We start from the raw sequence: 19,687 nt of genomic DNA, 5'->3' as shown, positions 1-19,687 counted from the left end.
GCTGTCAATCACTGACACGCAAATATTATGGGATTCCCTAGTGAGGAAAGAATTGGTATCTCTGTGTGGTGACTTTAGCCTCCCGCAGCTCCGGTACTTTACATTTTTTTAGTTTATTTCCTTGTGAAGTGATGAGAGTTGTACCTGCAATGTGTTAACTGCCAAAAAACATAGACCTCTAAATACACCTGAAATCGTTTCGGTCTTATTTTCCTTTGATTTTGAAAGTGTTTTAAAAACAAAGAAAATTTAAAGCATTGAACTTGAAGCTTTCTCAGTCTGCTTTAAAAGTCCAAAATCTCTATTTAAGGAGGATCCGCTTTACAGAAATCTTTAATGTAAGGGTTTGTGGCTGTCCAGTGTTTTGATTTTTACTGTAAGTTGTGGCTCAGTGACTGCTGATGGGTTGGTGGGTTTTCAGCTGCTGCTCATGTCAGTGAGCAGGATCCAAGCACACACTACGCAGAGAGGAGCGAGTGCTGTGAGCTGGAGGTTAAGGATGTGTGGGAGCAGGCAGGGAGCAGATCCTGGTGCTGTGCTGGGCATTGGGATGCTGCTGCATGGCTCTATGGTGCTGTGCTGTGGCCATCAGTGCCAGTAATGGTTCCCCTTGGGTGGTGTTTGTCAGGCTAGTTATATTTGTTATATGCTTACGTATACTGAACTTCAAATCAAACAGCTGCAATCCGAAAAGGCTGTTCTTTGGTGAGACGTTTTGAAGTTTTAATTAAAATGCAAACCACAGTCCTTGTGCTGTAGATGCTGCAGATGAAGGGTAGTTCTGGCTGAAGTTAAACCCACACTTTGAGAGTCATTCATGTTTCTTAAGGAATTGGCTCTATGCTTCCTTTCTCCTGCAGCCATTGCTTACTGAGCATCAGTGCTGGGGGGGCTGGGGGCAGTGCTGGGAGCACAGTGCTGCTGGGTGGGATGCTGCCCTGCAGGTTTTGTTAGGCTTTAGGTTTGTATTGCACTGCTGTGGAAGCAATTCCTGCAGTGCTGTGTGCTCTGAGATTTGTTTGCTTTTTTTCCATGGAATATACCCATCACACGTTACTTGTGCAGAGTGCTTCTGGTTAAGCTCTGAGAGGCCCTTACTTTATAGACTTCTGTAGTACGATCTGGGCACTGTTTGATTTTTGACATATATCTAATGCCATGGCTTAGAAAGCTTCATATTTTTATACTGCATGCATGTTTAAAGATGTTTTGAAACAACATTCTTTATCTTAAAATGAATAAATTGCTTGCTTAGCATTTTGTTCAGCTTCGTTAAGCAAAATGATAGTGTTATAGATACAGAGTAACTCCTGCGGGCTCTAACCAGCTATTCTCTAATCTCTGCTTACTATCTGAACCTTTCTGAGATAGTAAAGAAAACAAGTCTATGCATCCTTTTATGTTTATGTATTAATATTGTGAAGAGTTTAAGTTATCCCTGCATCAGCCTGCAGAATGTTGTTCTGAGCTTTGTTTCATTCTCATGTGCTATAACCAATCACTGTTAGAACAGCAGCCTGGCGGTTCTCTGGGGATGCAGAGTGGGTTCACCTCCTTTGTGTTCCAGAGCTGCTTTTGGTGACTTTTCTTTTTCAAATGGATGAGGAGAGGTGATTAGGAGCACAAATTGAATGGCCAGTCCTTAACTAATTTTTTAGTGATGTACCAAGACCAAGGACTTCATTCCATAGGCCAGCAAGGCTTGGGATGCTACGAAGGCCGTGTGCCAGTCTGTCCATTCACTGGCTCCAGGTTGTTCAGGGAGTGAGACTAACAGGTCCCTTGCTTCTGTTCTCAGACGTGGGGTCTTAAATGCCAAACCAGACTAATGTAGCATCAAGTGTTGGAAATAAAAAGGAACAGTTGTCTAAGATGCGTGTCAGGAATGAGGGGAATCATCAACCCCAGAAAACAGGGCTGTAATAAGGCACAGGAGCTGTGACTCTTGTGGCTGCTGATCCTGGGAGTTTTGAGTGAAAATCAGTTGTTAGCTTTTGTCTGAAGATTTAAACAAGCAAATAACAAAAACAAAAAAGCAGAACAGAAATCCAGCAGGACTGGTGCTCTGCCAGCCCTTCATAGTGCTCTCATATGGGCAGACTGTTGACATCCCATTTAAAATTGAAAATCTAGACTAAAACTTTTTCTTATTTGCATATCCATCTCTTAATGTAATTCACTTAATTACTGGGATATGTGTTTATTTCTTTATTGGTTAGATCCATCTTAAGTTTCTGCTGCTTATGAGCAGATCCAAGTGTTTAGCTCTGTTTATTGTATACTTGGAATACAAATCCTTAAATACGCAATTTATTTAGAGCCCTATTTAAATCTGCATAGCTTCTGTGCTATTGATAGAAAAATCATACAATATAGAATCAGTAGCTTGTTATTTTGATATGCACAAGCTCAAGTAATAAGCTGAAATTGAAGAAATAAAATCTGCACTGGTGAATCATTCTTTAATGATTATAGTTCATCTTAGATATTGCAGATCTTCCTGATGTATTTGCTTTAGTAAAATTTCCCCAAAGAGGAAGCGAATTTTAGATGTGTGAGGTCTAAATTCAGAATCTTGGTAGTTTTAATGGTTTTTCTAAATTAAAATGGTATGTAATGTTAGTGTACTTCCCTTAATGGAGGTAAGTTCATTTCTTTTTTTGTAAGAGCAAACTGCTGCGTGTCAAAGTCTCTTTCTCAAGTGTTGTCTTTCTGTTATTGTCTGTAAAATAGATCAAAATGGACTTCTTTGAACTACTGGCTAACCACCACCTGGACAGTCAGTCTCGCTGGAGCAAAGTGAAGGACAAAGTAGAGACTGACCCTCGTTACAAAGCTGTGGATAGCTCCTCACAGAGGGAAGACCTTTTCAAACAGTACATTGAAAAAATAGCTAAGGTATGTGTGTGACATTTGGAAGAGTAACTTTGCGAGACCCTCTGGTTATGTTGCTAATAATGTGTGAAGGAACTAACTGTAAGATGGACTCGTGCTTTTTTTTCCCACGCTTAAGAAAACTCTGTTCTGTGGTTATTTGTAGAAGTACCCTGGAATGATCATGTAAGTCTTAGATGAGCTGTCCATGGAACTGCTGCTGCAGTATCCATGGTGTGTGCACGCCTGCACACATACATACACAGGTGAATTTACACAGCAGAACAGAAAAAACAGAGACTCCTATAAGGTCACTTGCTATAAAACTTCAGAACATGCAGACATCACACTGATTTCTCTGAACCAGAATGGTACTTTCCTGTTCTGTGGTTTTCATATCAGCTGAACTTTCAGGATTATATATAGGTGGTTTGTATGCAGCTCCTTCACTGGATCCTTTCTCTTCTAGGAGATTAATGGTGGAGCAGGTAAAAGTTGGCTAAAGATAGTTGTAGTGCTTCACTCAGCCATTATTCACAGTCAGGAAATGCCCAGTATAGTTGTTCTGAGATGAGAACAAGTCTGTGTTGTAAGCAGAATTCTTTCCCCTTTGTAGCCCCTACAGCAGTTCAGCAGTTCTTGAAGCAAACTTTTGTAACCTTTTAGATCTTACATCACTTTGAAGTATTTTGTTCCGAGATGCTTTTGGTTTGATGGTCCTTTCATTGGCTTACCTGCCTAATCAAAGCATGAAAGATGTCACATTGTTCTTATGGAGGAAAAACTTCTATTCTTACATTCCAGAATTTAGATTCTGAAAAGGAAAAGGAGCTGGAAAGACAAGCTCGCATTGAAGCAAGTTTGCGTGAAAGAGAAAGAGAAGTGCAGAAAGCTCGTTCAGAGCAAACCAAGGAGATCGACAGGGAACGTGAGCAGCACAAACGGGAGGAAGCTATACAGAACTTCAAGGCACTGCTGTCTGACATGGTAAGGCACAAATAGGTTCTCTACTCTGCCATTCGCTCCAGGAGCTTGGCAGTGCAAGTTGATGTGCTACTTCAAAAAGCACTTTGGCATTTGTAATTAAGTTCATATAGAAATATAATTGTCTTAATCTTCTTTACAAGAGAATATTCTTCCAGGTCAGTGTGATTTCTCCTCCTGTGTGTGAAGTAATGCACGGTGCTTCTCTTTGCTGCTGCGTGGTTAGTGTTTCTAATGGGAAAGTTGATATTGTCTCTTCATTTTTTTGGAAGAGCTTAAATTTTTAATTTGAGCTGTAGTTTAAAACAAGGGATAGAAAAAAGCTACATATTACCTAACAGTTTTCAGTGAACCCTAGAAAAGAATATTGACAAAGATAGTCATCCTTCTGCCCAGGTGCGCTCCTCGGATGTGTCGTGGTCTGATACGAGAAGGACCCTGCGCAAAGATCACCGGTGGGAGTCTGGATCCTTGCTGGAAAGGGAAGAGAAAGAGAAGCTCTTTAATGAACACATCGAAGCACTTACCAAAAAGAAGAGAGAACATTTTAGGCAACTTCTGGATGAAACTTCAGCGGTAAGAGTACATGTGCTCCGATGTGAGATCTTTGCAGGTTCACGGGGAGTTAGAATTTTCAGTTTTCTGTCATGAGTTAAGTTTTGTTTGGCTTAATTTCCCATTTGCTTCACCACTCTTTTCTCTATAAGAAAGATGTACTTGTTTATCTTGAGTACTGTTTCAGTTTAACATACTGTTCATTTACATTTAAACTTCTAATCAGTGATTTTTTTTTTATCTCCTGCAGGATGTTACCTTTCTTCAGTATTCAGTTGCTTGATATTCTTTTCCATATGGCATCTTGCTCTTTCAAATATCCTGTGTGTTTCTCTCAAGAGCAGTAAATGATCTGTTGTCTGTCTCGGTGTTCTGTTTTAAATCATGCTTGTTAATCTGAACTTCTGTGCCATGCTCAGGGAACCCACCATCTTCTCAGTGTGCTGTGGGGTTCGAGTGAGTCTTCATCTTTTAAAGTTGTGTACAAACTTCAGTCAGCTTCCTTTCACCCTACAGCTTGTAGCATTTTAAGGCATTGGTTGAAAGCCCTTAGAACAGCAGGCAGATCTTAGTGTGATGGAAAGGTAATATCTCACAGCATATATCCATAGATACATTCTGAAAAAAGACCTTAGAATGTAAATGATGATTGTGAGCACGTTGATTTGAAAGTGTCTGAAGGAAGTTAAATGACATCATCTAATAAGAAATACAAGTACAGGAATAGGAATGATAAAACCCAGCGCTTGGATACAGCAGTGATTTTGTTATTGTGCTTTGGAGGTGGTTACTTTCAGATGTGGTAATATTTACATTCCACGTTCGTAGAATATATTTCTTTTTCTTGCAGTTTTAACTGTTTTTGCTTCTTTTGAAAGATAACTTTAACGTCGACATGGAAAGAAGTAAAAAAAATCATTAAAGAAGATCCGAGGTGCATTAAATTTTCTTCAAGTGACCGGGTAAGGGGTTTGCATGACTGTTGTTCGCCTTCCCTGTGGTGCAGGATACAGAGCAAGAGAATCAGGGACTGCTGGAATGATGCCTGCTTTATGAGAACGTTAATATTCTTTTTTAATTAAGAAATGCAAAAAGTAAACAAAAATATGTTCATCGTGTAACTTAAATTGTTATATATGTTGAATATATATGCTCAGTATGTTGAATCGCATGAAGTACTTTACCTGCATTCGATGTTCTGAGTTTGCCTTTTGTCTTTCAGAAAAAGCAAAGGGAGTTTGAGGAGTACATTAGAGACAAATACATTACTGCCAAAGCTGACTTCCGAACACTATTGAAGGAGACCAAATTTATTACATACAGGTGTGTAGCAAAATGCCACCCAATAACTCAGTGTTTTGCACTTTTGCATATAAATGGCAACAGGCTGCAATTTTTTTTTCCCCTGGAATAATTTTGTCTAAATGAATTCTGTAATTTTTTCATGATCTGTCAAAAAAAAGAAATCTGTATTTGGAGCATTATTTTTGGTTTATTTTGACATTTCTCTAATGGTTAACCAGTTATGGGGATCAAACCAACACAGATATCAGGTTGTCTTTTGGCTCAGAATAGTGTTATGTGCACCCTGGGCTGGCAGGCATTGGATTCATTTTGTCGTGAGGGCTGTATTCCATGCTTTGATTTTTGTCCCCCTCAGTTTTTAGCATTTTAAATAGTTCCTGTAGTGCTGTACAAGGCCATGGCAGCCAGGCACAAGTCTTCCTTAATGCTTAATTAATTTAGCACAAACACTTTTTAGTTCCTCTGCTTTGAGTACTGCTGCTGTGACTGATTCTGATCAGAAAGTGTTTCTTGCCTAAAGCTCTGTGCTGTTTCCTTGCTTTGCTCTCCCGCTGACTGCCTGCACTGCTGTGTGGGGTGGCAGGATGTGACACAGCTCCCACCGTGCATCCCAGGACGCTGTCAGGCAGCAATTCATTCTGCTTGCTTCCAGATCCAAAAAGCTGATCCAGGAGTCAGACCAGCATCTGAAGGATGTCGAGAAGATCCTACAGAACGACAAGCGCTACCTGGTGCTGGACTGTGTGCCGGAGGAGAGACGCAAACTCATCGTGTCCTACGTGGATGACCTGGACCGCCGAGGTCCGCCTCCGCCGCCCACAGCCTCAGAGCCAACGAGACGGACAACAAAGTAGTGATGAGCACAATTAAGGCAAGATATCTGTTAAATCAAAAAGCTTGCATGAGCCATCTGTCAGGTTTATACATATACATTACCGTGAATATATTGCAAAACCATCTTAGGAACAGAGGAAAAAGCAGTATTTGTGAACATAAAATGGTCTCTGTATAAAAATAGAGAATGTATATAAAAAGAGGAAGAAAAAAGAACATGGCAGTTATTTATGAGTTTCTGTAGGGCAGGACTGGTGGGGCCCAGCTGTGCTGACTGTATCAGGGCTGTGTCCCAGAGCAGTGGTGCAGGAGGAGCAGTGTTGTGCAGCTCCCAGAGCTGTGCATGGGGCTCAGATGTGAATGTGGCCCCGGGGCCTGTCTCATCTATGAAGGTGAGATGCTGCCACAGCTGAAACTGCTGCTGGCTGAGGGCCTGTCATCATAACAGGTGTCGATTCTGTGCTTGTTTTCACCCTTCTAAGTGGAGCTAAAACTAGAGGAGCCTGAGTTAAAACTGAAAGGTGAATTAGCCCTACAGAGACCAAATTAAACTTGCTCACAGGTCTGCTTTGTTCCTTACTCTGTCCGTGGATTAGAAGCAAAATCAGGTTGCTCTGCCCAGGGAAAGATATGTCCAATGATTTTTACTCCAGTTGGAAACACATGGCTTGTAGCAGTGGCTACCCAACAGAGCAGGACGGTTGTATAAATGTTTTTATTTACGATAAGTGATCTTTGCATACTTCTGGATTAGACTGTGGATTCCCCTTCTGGGCAATTCTTGTAAACTATACTCCTGTTTTGAATGTTAAACTTGTGTTTCTAAAGTTTAATTTTGAAATGTTGGGATTGTTCAGTTTATGTATTTGAACAACAATAAACCAACCTCTTTTTTATATGGATTGTACAGGCCTAACGCCAGTTTTTGTTGGGTTTTGTTGGAGTTTTGAATTCAAGAGCAGAGCAAAGAACTGAAGTCCTATTGCCTAAAATGTTGGCTGTGTTTTGCCAAACTGTGTGATACTGTACAGCATCAAATTAAATTTAGCATCTGTGCAATTCGGTGCCAAACAATTATTTTCCAGTTCAGTTCTTCAGGCTGTGGCTGAACTCTGAGCTGGCAGGAGGGGGTGGGTCAGGAGGGGGTGGGTCGGGGCGTTTCCTCCTGTGCACATGTGCTGGGAGTCTGTTCCTCTGGGCTGAGGAGTGGTAGATTAAGGACATGCCATTAATATGAAGGTAAATGAGTGTTTGTATAACATTTCCTTTGCAGCATTATCCATGCCCTACAGCTTCTAATTAGGTGCCTCTGTTTAAATTCATCACCAGCAGCAGCAGAGAATTAGCACATGGGCTGTGGAGGAAGCAGGTCAGTGTAGCATGTTACCAGTAATGAGCTCTGTCCCCATGGGCGTGCAGGCCAGGCGATGCTGCTTGGGGTGTAGTGTTGGGTCTGGCTTTGGTTTCATTGTGAAGCCAATTCCACTATCAGCAGAGATCTCACATGAAGAAAAAGCCATTGTCCCCATATTGGTGACTGCTTCACTGCAGGTGTGATGGTTGCTGTGGAACGCATTGCTTCCAAGCTGGGAGCACGAGCTGCCCTCAGCAGCACCCCACAGCCCCCATCGCCTGCACCCCATTGTGCAGCTGCAGCCAGAAGGAATGCTGGAGGACACAGCACTGCAAACCTCAGCCTCCCGGATGTCACTGGGTTGTGGGCTGCCCAGGTCCTGTACCCCACCCCCCAGCTCAGTCCCAGCACAGCCCCAGCATGGTCCCAGCTGTAGGCACAACAATTAGCAGTTCCACACAGACTCATTTGGAACAACTTTACTTCTGGTACCAGAGTGCAGGCTTTCTGTACAAGAACAAAAAAAAAAAGAACATTAAAAAAAAATGTTTTACTTTACTCTTGGCATTATTTTTAACCATTAAAAAAAAAAAAGTACTCCTGAAAACCACCACTTGTAGTAAATGTGTGAAGCAGTGCACGTCCCCCCCTACTCATCCCTTTGGGATGGCAAATGCCCCCTGCTCCTGCCCCACAGGCTCTAGTCAGGGCATCTCCTGCCCCTCCCCACGCTCCTCAGATCAAGGCTGAGGGCTGGAGGTACCACAGGAGCTGCAGGGCATCCGAAGCGTGCAGTACAAGAGGGGCTGTGGGCAGAGTGCACTTTGCCCTGAGAGCTTGGTGAAAGCTTCCCTGCAGGACACAGGCATGGTGGATGCAGCACAGCTGCACAGCAGGGCCACCCTGATGGGGATGCTGCTAAAGTGATGGTGTGGATTGCTGCAATTGACTCTACTTATTCAGTTCCTTGGTCTTCCAGGAGTGGTTTTTGGACTGAAAATTATTATTTTCTTTTAATTGAACGTTTGCTCAAGTCAAAAACTGCTCGAGTAGCAGTAGAAAGGGGCAGCCTGGCCATGCACAGAAGAGTTACTGGTTTTATTATTACTATAATTATTATTATCATCTCAGACCATGGACGGCCCCTGGAGGAAGCAGCCAGGTGGTGCTGAGAGCAGTGATTGGGGTGGATTCTCTTTTAGAGTGTCATAAATTATCAACTCATACTTTTTCTTAAAAAAAAAAGGAATAAATAAATAAATTAAAAAGAGAGAGAGAGCAGAGGAGTGAAAGTACAGCAATGGAACAGCGAGAAGGAGCACAGCTAAACACAAGAGACGTGGGGAAAAAAGGAGGAAAAAGTAAAGAAAAACCCAGGTTCAATTTGTTTGCAATCAGTGTGTTTGGGAAGCATCGTTTATAAAGGTATTTCATATACCCCAAAGGCACCACAGTATCTACGAAGCCAAATCCTTGGGAGTTTCCTTCCGTGGGGCAGAGGACGTCAGCCCTCCTGGGAGCTCAGAGCACAACTATTCTAATGGTGAAAACATGAAATAATGGTGGTAAAAGGACAGATGTGATAAACAGGGCCATGGCTCTGATCTCGGGAAATAACCAAAGTGGGATATTTCTGAGATTAAGCTTTAAAGAACCAGAATGGATGACAAAATCCCACCACACCCACACTTAGGTGCACGCAGCCGCCCCATCTGCTCCCACTGCGGCTGATGATGCCAGGTCACCACAGCACACAGCAGCAGCATTACAGCAACACCAGCTGGGGGCACCGGGACAGCAAAAGCTGAACCCCCCCAACTGCTCCGTGTTGAGTCTGAGCTCTGAGCGCGTGGGTAAATGGAAATCTGGGAGCTGTTGGGTGCGCTCAGCCACAGCCCCTCTGCAGCTGGTCCTCCTGCCCCTGCACACTGCTGTTCACATAGCAGCAATTAACAAATGAATAGGAAAGAAAGAGAGGGGAAAAAAAAGAGAAGAAAAAAAAAAAAAAGAAAAGAAAAGAAACATTTGTTATCTTGTGTTTACTAGTATTCAGTACATGGGAGACTCCTAAAGAATAACTTGTCCTCCTAGTTAACTTTGTCCTGGAATATATACAAGTTATTTGTAGCAGCTACAGCAATGATGTTTTCCGAAGGGATGCCATGCCGTATGAAGAATCTTCTTGTTGAAGTCCAGACTGTCAACACTTATTTCATCTTTCTTCCTTTTGCCACCCACGCAGACTTTGCGGGGTTTGAGGATGGCACGTGGTTTGCTGCTCTCCCGGGATGCCTCCAAGGTCACATCCCGCTTGGTGTTACGGTCAAACATTCTGAAGAAGTTGTTGTAGGATCCGGTCATGATGACACTGTGAGGGCAGGAAAGGTGAGTCAGTGAGCACGGCCACAGCCCCATCTCCATCTCCTGCTCAACCTGGCACCCACATAGCGCCAGGCAGCCAGATGTGTGCTCGGACATCCATAGAATCATGGGATGGTTTGGGTTGGAGGGGACCCCCTGACAGTGCCCAGCCCAGCCCCCAGCTGCCCCTCACCTGTCAGAGCCGTTCCACACGCACTCAAACTTGTCAAAGATGCAGTCGTTCTCATACAGCGAGCACAGCTTGCTGCGCAGGTAGTCATGGACCTGGAGGCAGGGGGATGAAATGAGGCAGGGCACAGTGGCACCAGGCCCTACGGCCGCCCCCATCCTCCCATCCCACCCTGCCCTGCCAACAGCCCCGCTCTGCCCCATCCCCACCTGGTATGTCTCGATGGGCCGGTTCTCCATGTTCAAGTCCCACACCTTGACAGTGAGGTAGTCTCTTGTCATCATGTAGCTACCGCTGTGGCTGAATTTGACATCAGATATTGATGAGATTATTTCTGAAAAGAACGAGCGGTTACTGGGGTCCTCAGGCTCCTCAAAAACTGCAGAAGAAGGGACAGGACTGGTGTCAGAACCCTGTGGGACCTGCCGTCCTGCCCAGCATGGAGGGGCTCAGGGCTGCAGCAGGGACACACAGGAGGCCACGAGCACCCCAACCCCACAGTGCTGAGCCCACTGTGAGCGCTCCCACTGCTGGGCATGGCATGAAGTAAGCACCTGGATGTTATGGACCCCGTGCACCTGAAGTGCCTTTGTTTTTAATGACTGCAGGAAGCAGAAAGGGTCATCAGAGAACACTATCAGCACAAGAGAAGGCCAAAAGACTTAGAGCCTCGTGTGCCTTTTCTCTCTACAAATCAATGTGTAGTGAAAGTCAATGTAAATATTTTATAGCTACTGCAACCTACAGATTTAATCCGATGTCTCTGAATAAATCACAGCCTGTACAGTCTGACAAACATTGATGAAGGCCCAAATTAAATGCATTTACAAATTCAGTTTCAAAGTAACATCAGCTGGGCAGGCATAGCTTTAAATAAAACAACAGATCTGTACCAATGAAGAGGTCGTGTGCATTTGGACTGCGTGTCAGACATCCTTCGGTCCCTACAGACTCCTCACCAGCTTTGCACACAGAATTCTGCTGGGGAACAAGGACAGGCTCCTCCTTCGCTCTGTACTGGAAAGAAACCCATTGTCCCAACACGGACATGGCCACAAGCCTTATCATTGCCTGGCACCCATAATACCAGAAAACAAAGGCAGGAAAGAGCTGTTCCAAGAGCCAGGGCTGGGTTTGACCGCTCACTTCCACCACCCCTGGCAGAGCCCTGTGCTCATCACAGCTGTTCTCCAACACAGCAGAGAACAGCCCTGATACACCAATAGAGCCTTTTCTTCGGGCTGGGGGTGTCACACTTACAGTGCATGAGCAAGAGGAAATCATCACTGATACCACAGAATAGAAAGCATCAAACTGCAGATGGACAAACGAGATGCCTCAGAGAACGAACCCAAGAAGTGACAACAGCACCATGAAGATGAGCAGGAGGAGAAGGGCAGCAGCAAGAAGAGGGCAGTCCCCAACACTGCAGCGCTGTGTGTGCTCTGCCCAGGCCGAGCAGTGATGCACTGTGCCCAGAGCACCTGCAGCCCAGGAATAGCTCCTGCACAGCTCTGCTGTCTGAGCTCCTGCATTGCTGCATGTGCAGCCAGAGGGCTCTGCTGGCAGCTCAGAGCACAAAGCTCCTTTCCTATCATCAGGGAATGTTACCACCCCCATTTCTGTAACACCAATTCAAGCTCTGTCTTTTCTTTCTCCTTCATTTAGACTCCAGTCAGGACAATTATCCACACACACCAGGACATCAAAAGCACCACGAAGCCCATGGCACAGCGCCCACAGCCCAGCTCCAGTGATGGCCCCAAGGGGCTGCAGAGCCCACAGCCACCTCTCCAGGCTCTGACTCCCTTCATGCTGCAGACCACAACAGAGTTCTCACTTAAAATGGAGATTGGGGAGCGCTGCAAAGAGGTTTGTTTCCTCATTAGCTAAATGAGCCCGGGGTGGCAGATGAGGTTTGTCATCCTCCGGAGATTCTACACCATCAGCTTGTTAATTTTTAGCTCGAGGTCTTGCCAGGCTTATTACTGCATGCAGCAGGACATCGTTAGCTGCTGCTCAGGGCTGAGGAAGGAGGTAATTTGTTTCTGGAGGCACTGCCACCACTCAGCTCTGCACCAGCTGCATGCTGCCCCAGCTTACAGCAGGCAGTGAGAGCTCTGCACCACTGATCCTCAGTCCTATGCAGGATGAGCTTCATGTGCCTGGAGCAGGAAGTTCCTAATGTGAGATCAGATCCCTGTGCTCTGTTATGTGCCCTTTTTCTTGCATAAGAGGCTTTGGTGAAAACGAAAGGAATATGCTGCCAACAAGAAGATGACAGCAGCTGTGCAGCAAGGTGTGCCCCTAAGCTTCCATGCACATCTGTCTAAATAAGGGCGACAGGGATGTGCAGTGCTGTCTTCCGCATTTTTATTCAGTACTGACAGGTATTAAATACCCCTGGTGGAGAATTTGCCTCCAAAGCCAATGTTGCTTTTCATTTTCAACTCTGATGAATGGTCTCAATTTCAACTTATACATCTGCTGAGCTGCAATTGACTCAAGGCTGTTGCTTCTGAGGTGCAGAGGGAAATCAATATGAAAATTTAAAGCAAGAGGTCAGACTGAATTCTTATTCAAGCTTTCCCCTGCATCTCCTTTGCTGCAGCAGGTATTGGGCAGTGAGCACAGCACAGCAGTCCCTCCACCCTGCTGCCCCACACAGCAGCTGCTCCCCCATACTCACACTTGGCGTGGCGGTCGCAGAGGGCGGAGGTGCGCATGTCGCACAGCCGGATGGTGCCTTTGCTGCTGCTGTACACAAAGATGTTGCAGTGGTGGGGGTGAAACTCTGCAGCTGTGATCACCTCCGTCAGCTCCTCCATGTTGGCTGGCTTAATATCTACAATATCTGGGGGTGAGTGAAGGAGCCCACTGCTCCCCACGTTCAGTTGGTGCCTCGGGCCATCAAACCCCTGAAGTTTTGCCCAATTCCTCCCCTGGTTCTCCAAGATATGCAGACATTGCAGCACTGCTCAGATGTGGGCCCCTCCAACCACATGCCTGTGGCTGCTGAGCTCCTCTCCAGCTGCCCAACCCTGCCACACAGGGTTGTGTGGCAGAGAACACGATATAAATATCGCTGGTGATTAGTGCCCCACCGTGATTATTTCTGATGCAGCAGTTAGGAGGGTGACAGGTATGATCTCGTTTGCGTGCCTGTGACTGGCAGCCTGTCACCCTGCTGCACTATTAAGATTTCCCCTCCTGGTCTCCTCCAAGGCATCTGTCTCCTACATCTCCCCCCCCATCCCTCCGCCCTAGCTCAGGCCCTGCAGGCAGAACTCAAAGACCGAGTTCTTCCCTGTGAGCCCAGCCCTGGCCCCATGGCTCTCTGTTAACGCAGCTCCTGGCAGAGGGGCGCAGGGACACCAGTGGGCAGCGCACACCGAAGGATACTGAAGCTCTGGTTTGTGATCTCAAAGTTCCAGAGGTTTATCCTCAGGTCGTCGGCCGACATGTAGGTCTCGTAATCACTGTTGACGGATATGGAGTTGATGTGGTACGTATGTGCGTTGGCGAACACCCTGCGCGGAGTGGCCTCCACCATCAGGTCCATGGGCCGCAGCACCGGCACCTGCAGGGGATCAGCAGGTCAGCGGGGGCAGCACCACAGCATCTCTGCTCTGGGAGACAACAGTGCAAGTCTGGAGCTCTTCTACAGCAACAGTTTCTTCTTTGGCCAAACAACAACTGAACCTCATCTATTTTGTCACTTTGGAAAGTGAAATTCCTGTCCTGATCCTCACATAAGTGCTGTGTTAAGAGCTGAATCAGCTCCAGTTTTTCTTTCAGATTTTCTGGATTTGCCCCACAGTAAAAGATGGAAGTAAAGGAAGGGAAGAGATGGGGAAGGGGAAGCACAGGGCAGGGACAGACGGAGGAAATCGGAATCAGTGTAACACACGTTTGCCTTTGGATTAATACGCATAACTCACGTAAATAATGAAGGGTTGGAGGGAGGCATAAAAGCAGCATATGCAAGGAACGGTGTACACGATAACTTCACACACAGTGATCTTAAGGCAGCTGCAAACCAAGGTGTCAGCCTGTGCTCCCCCCGCCAGGAGCTGTGCCCTCCAGCCACTCCCATCACAGCAAATGTTTCCTGTGTGCTGCCCCAAGAGGTTTCCCACAGCTGCAGAGGTGGGGACAGGAGAACAACAGCCAGCTCAAGTGACACAGGAACATAGGAACTGCCAGCCTGGAGCCTGAGCTTAATGTGATGCGCCTGCTTCCTAATTCAGCCTGACACACTCAATGATGCACCGTTTGCCGCTGAAGGACTCTGCTCAGCCATCTGGGGACAGAGGCTTCTTACATTGCTCTCAGAGATTGCAGGACATGGGCTGTCACTCAGACCGTCAGAAACATGATGGTTTTGCAAAGGGTATGCACTTAAACATTACACTGGGCCGCTCTGGATGCAAAAATAAATACATCACAGGCTCTGAAGTGTAGCTTTGCTCAGCTCTGCTGTGCAGCCTGACTACATCCCAGTCAGACCCACGGTTGTGCCCAGCTTGAGTAGCACTGCAATGACAGCACAGCCCGTGTTCAAGCAGGGCATGGAGCAATCTGCAGATCCAACACCTGCATGGCCCCAGCCTGGTTGCAGTGTGCTACCTGCAGTGGCTGCAGCAGAAGGGAGCAGTGCAGGTGTTGGGCTGCGCTCTGCCTCCTCCTTCGCCAACAGAGACGTGTGTAGCCCTTCAGTTACTCAGCTGACCTGCAGGGTAGTGCCTGGTATTATATACACCCATTATTAAAGGGTAATTTGGTGTAACAAACCACATCAAGTACATAGAAAGGCTGCCAAATAAAATAAAGCACTAATAAATTCAATTACTTCCTGTTCTGTGGAAGGGGGCGATGCCATTCATTATTCACTTATAAAAAAACTATGTCTTCATTTTTCTTTTTGCCTTTTATCAGGCACCTCCCACAATAAGAGCGTGCCCACCAACCACACACAGCCCAGCCCAGCCCAGTGCTCCTCACCACACTCATGGCAGAGCAACAGCTTCATGTTCCTCAGGACTTCCTGGGCTCCTGAGAAGATCCCTTCCCACTAAGACAAACCTGCTGTCTGGTCCCCTGGCCGTGCACTGATGGAGCTCCTGGTTCAGCCATTTCCCCAGTGCTCCCAGCACAGCTCTGCTCCCTGCTGCCCGCTATGAGTGCTGAGCATGCAGCACCAGCACAGCTCCAGGTGTGGGAGAGCCCTTCCTAAGGTGGTCCAAAGTGGGAAGAGGGGCTCAGGAGCAGCACCTATAGCAGTGAGGGCAAATCCAGCCCTGCAGAACAATCAGAGCATCCCAGAGGGGTCAGGGCAGGAGCCTTGGAGCAGAGACCACCAGCACCAACCCCCAGGCCCAGCCATCCACCCTCAGCCTCTTCTGTTTTTATAGCAGGACTATATATAGAGAACTGACTGGGGCCTGAGGTTCTGGAAGGCTCAATTGGCAATTAAGCCTGAAGCTACAAAGTGAGCCGAGGGCAATCACACCAACAGTGTTATACCCGTACATACAAAATTCAAGTACTTAGAATGCAAATTCTGACAGGAGGTTAATAAATCACAATCTGATTAATTCCAACATGACATTACTGTGCATCTAGAGTTTCCAGGCCTGCAGGAGAAGGGAAGGCTTTAGTCTCTGCTCTGAATTCAGGCACAGGAATATGACCCCATGGTGCAGCCCCCCACCCCTCCACTCAGGGCCCCACACTGCCCAGGCGAGGTCTCTGCATACAAATAAAGTTCAGAAACAGCCTCAGGGACCCCTAGAGAGAAGTGGGGTCAGCCGCATCTTCTGCCAGCACTGCCAGGCAGAGGGTGACTGCTTTAAAGGGAGTGTGCATACATCTCCCTTGCAGTAGCCTCAGGTGTCTACACTTGTCTTGGGAGGGCTGCTGTAATCCACAGGTGGGCAGGAATGCTCACAGAGAGGGAACTTCTGCTTCAGATGCTGCAGCTGTGCTGTGAATAGTGCAAAGGAGGTGGCCCTGCAACTCCATCCCAGCAGGACAGCAGCACTGGGCACTGCTGCAGGTCGTTGTGCTCACAGTGTATCTGTACCCCCAGCAGAGCAGCACCCCATGTGCCCCCAGCAGCATGCAGCACCATCCCTAGGACACACAGCCCCCACCAGCACCCAGTGCTGTCTGCATCCCAGCCCCATAAGGAATGCACCACGCCAGCTGCTCACCCGCAGCGAGGTGATCATGGAGGGGTCTCGGAGGCGGCCATCCTCATCCTTCAGGTTGTACCCCTCTGGCCTCTTGTCGCGCTCACTGACCTTCCATAGCTTCACAGTTTTATCTGTGAGAGAACAGAGTCATGCCCAGCCGCTGCTATGAACACCCCCCACCTTCAGGGTGGATCTCTGTGCCACGTTACTTTGAGAGTGAGAATGGAAAGAAACAGTGCAATGTGGGAATAAGTTACACAGCATCGCTTTGATGACTCACTACAATACGGAATGCTGTTGTCCCAAGCATAGAGACAATATCCCCACCAGTCAAAAAGTTATTTAAAAACTCAATTAACAGATTATTGAGCTCTATGATTAATCTTCATTGCATTTCAGTGTGCAGACGAGTTTAATAAGTCTTCCTATTTTATTACAATGATCAATAGAGTCGATTCCATAACACAAAGTTAGTTGGCTACGGGAGATAATTAGAACCTTCCTTGTTCCCTGAAGTAATTAAATCACATCCATCTTAAGGCCCCATTCATCCTAAATAATATCCCTGGATCCTCTTGACATTTATCTGAGCATAACACGGAACTGCTGAGCACAGCTGCACACTGAAACACAGCAGCCATGGCTTTAAAAACACTGAAACAACAAACTTCCCCCAGAGAGCACTCACAAAATACCCAAAAAGAGCTGCCAGCAGCACAAAGTGCAGTGCAGCCCCTCCTGCCCGCGGCCACACGTACCATTGGTGGACAGCAGGAAATAGGCAGCATTCTGCTGCGGGAGCCATCGGATCTTATTGATCTTCTCCTCGATCTCCAAACTCTTCAGGTAATCGAACTCCGGCTCGTGGCTCTGGAAAGTGCTGTACACATTGTACTCACCCCTGCGATGGGGCTGGTTCTTGCTCTGAGGAGGGGGACGGAAAGGAAGGTAAGACATGGAGAGAACATTTCCCACTGACTCCTTCGCCCTCAGGTTCACTGCACTGATGTTGGTCCCCTGGAGCAGAGGGCTGTGTCAAACAGGAGGCAGACAGATCACAGCCCATGTGGTGTCAGGGAGGTGGAAGTTTCCCCCAGCACACACAGAAATAGCGTGCAGGTTTTAACGTTGGGTGTAATGTAACCCATTGGTGTCCATTGTTGGTGGCCTCAAGCAGTGCCTCCCTTTAGGAACCCCCCAAGGAGCTCAGCTCCCAGCCAGGCCGTGCAGCTCCGATCTGAAGGCACAGTGCCCCAAGCCTGGACCCTGGGGGGCTATGGGTGTGGGACAGTACAGCCAAGGGATGGCAGCCAGCTGTGCCCCTGCTGGGCTATAGGGAGCTGCTGTGTGGCTGTAGGTGCTTTTAAGGGCGTTCTACAGTGTGACACCTGGTCTTGCTGCTGCTAATTGCCTCTTTCCAATTCTCAGCCTGCTTAGGAGAGAACTGAGGTTAAGAGTGACAGGCACAGATTAGGAAACAACAGGACACTGCTTTACAAGGATAAAATGGCATTCTGTACTTACCTCCTGCTCACGCTGAAATATGACAACCCGACCCCCCTTGTCCCCTGTTGCCAGCAATTCTCCAGTGTGGTTGAATTCTACTGTAGAGATAATGTCAGCTGAAACCAAGAAGACAAAGACAATTTAAGTAACTGCAGAGTGGCTTTCGCAGGCAGATAAATGCACCATTCCCACGCAGCTCAGGCAGCGCACGCTGTCAGCACTTTCTCTCCCCTGTGACATTTCCATACATCTCAGCTTTTCTATTGTACATAATGACAGTTGCAGCATTTCGGAGCACTGCTGCTGGGAGCTCCGTGCCCCACAGCGTCACGGTGCTCCCGTGTTGTGGGATGCAGGGATGCTCCCACCATGGCCAGGATGGGCAGGAAAGCACTCATGGATCTCCAGCATTTAAAGACTTTAATCTGCAGCGCTTACCCTTGAGGCAAAGCAGGAGAGCTGCTAATGATTGGATTTATTGGGGCTATTTTTAAAACAATATCAGAGGTTAATTCCGTGACAATTACTGCCCGACTGGTGTCACCAGCTGCCTCCAAGCACAGCACGCAGCAAGCAGAGCAGGGGACAGGGAAGGGTAGATGCAGCCCCAGTGCTCCGTGTGAGATCGATTTTGCAATGAAATGCAACTTAGTTATTGCAGTGCCAGCCCATTCCTGCAGTGAGGGCTGGCAGAATCTGCATCTCTGTTCTCCCTCATTTCTCACACCTATGGGGCTGTGCAGCCACAGCTGTAATTCCCTGCCTGCAGAAGCCCACAGACCCCACATGCAGGCAGCAGTGCCACCAGTGCTGTGAGCACCAAAACGGTCCCTCCTGCTCACTGGCTGTACTATGGGGCAATGGAAGGAATACCTGAAACACACAGTCTGGATCACCCCTTCTCCCTCTGTCATTTGAATCCCTCTGATTCCGAATACCCACTGGAAGGCCACTACAGCCTCATCCAGAGCACACTGCTCAGTGCAGAGCAGACCCTGCCATCACCATCAGTGACACACACTCACTATTATTTCTGCCAAGCAGGAAGCAAAGTTCCTTCTGGCTTTATGCCCTGAAGTCCTTTCAATGTCTGTGCTTTCCTACATGGAACCCATGAGCAGTGATGGCTCTGCCTCACCTCTGTTGCTCCTGGGATGGTAGATCCTCTCGGTGCATCGGCCTCAGCTGTACCCACAGCCCTCAGCTGTCTGCTGCCACTCCAGACTTACCACAGCCATTGGGACCTTTATAAACTCACCAGGGTGAGTGAAAGCTTTGAGTGCCCACTCGCTTTCTGGATCCATTCACAGCCTGATGTGCACAGAGCCTCCACCTCTGCCAAGCTGAGAGAACCCAGATGGCAGCAGGCAGGTGAGTGATGAACTCCATGCTGCTGCCATTAACACGTGCTCCTCTTCCCCACATTGCCCCATCTCTCCAGCATTAAGCATATTTGTAATGACATGTGAATGCATTCCAAAGTTTGTTGTAATTCATGTACAACGTTTGGTGTCTGTGAACAGCCTC

General features: G+C 47.1%; 2 protein-coding genes across 5 annotated transcripts in view; one reads left to right on the top strand and one right to left on the bottom strand.

Annotated features, from left to right (window-relative positions):
- The window catches only part of TCERG1 (transcription elongation regulator 1), a 29,425-nt gene extending 21,961 nt beyond the window's left edge, over window positions 1–7,464 (top strand). For all 4 annotated transcript variants that reach the window (XM_015875483.2, XM_015875486.2, XM_015875485.2 and 1 more), the window contains 6 exons: window positions 2,734–2,898; window positions 3,679–3,861; window positions 4,255–4,434; window positions 5,292–5,375; window positions 5,636–5,736; window positions 6,371–7,464. In XM_015875483.2, the coding sequence (XP_015730969.1) occupies window positions 2,734–2,898; window positions 3,679–3,861; window positions 4,255–4,434; window positions 5,292–5,375; window positions 5,636–5,736; window positions 6,371–6,572 (915 nt within the window). In that variant the 3' untranslated portion in view covers window positions 6,573–7,464. The remainder of the gene's footprint in view (window positions 1–2,733; window positions 2,899–3,678; window positions 3,862–4,254; window positions 4,435–5,291; window positions 5,376–5,635; window positions 5,737–6,370) is intronic.
- Window positions 7,465–8,369: 905 nt separating this feature from the next.
- PPP2R2B (protein phosphatase 2 regulatory subunit Bbeta) overlaps window positions 8,370–19,687 on the bottom strand; it is a 61,893-nt gene continuing 50,575 nt past the window's right edge. The window contains 9 exon segments of the mRNA XM_015875487.2: window positions 8,370–10,062; window positions 10,064–10,274; window positions 10,461–10,552; window positions 10,667–10,836; window positions 13,147–13,311; window positions 13,860–14,037; window positions 16,673–16,785; window positions 17,413–17,578; window positions 18,179–18,276. Coding sequence (XP_015730973.2) covers window positions 9,994–10,062; window positions 10,064–10,274; window positions 10,461–10,552; window positions 10,667–10,836; window positions 13,147–13,311; window positions 13,860–14,037; window positions 16,673–16,785; window positions 17,413–17,578; window positions 18,179–18,276 — 1,262 coding nt within the window. The 3' untranslated portion in view covers window positions 8,370–9,993.

Source organism: Coturnix japonica, chromosome 13 (assembly GCF_001577835.2).
Source record: "Coturnix japonica isolate 7356 chromosome 13, Coturnix japonica 2.1, whole genome shotgun sequence".
NCBI classification, from domain to species: Eukaryota; Metazoa; Chordata; class Aves; order Galliformes; family Phasianidae; genus Coturnix; species Coturnix japonica.
This window is presented reverse-complemented; position numbering and strand designations above follow the sequence as displayed.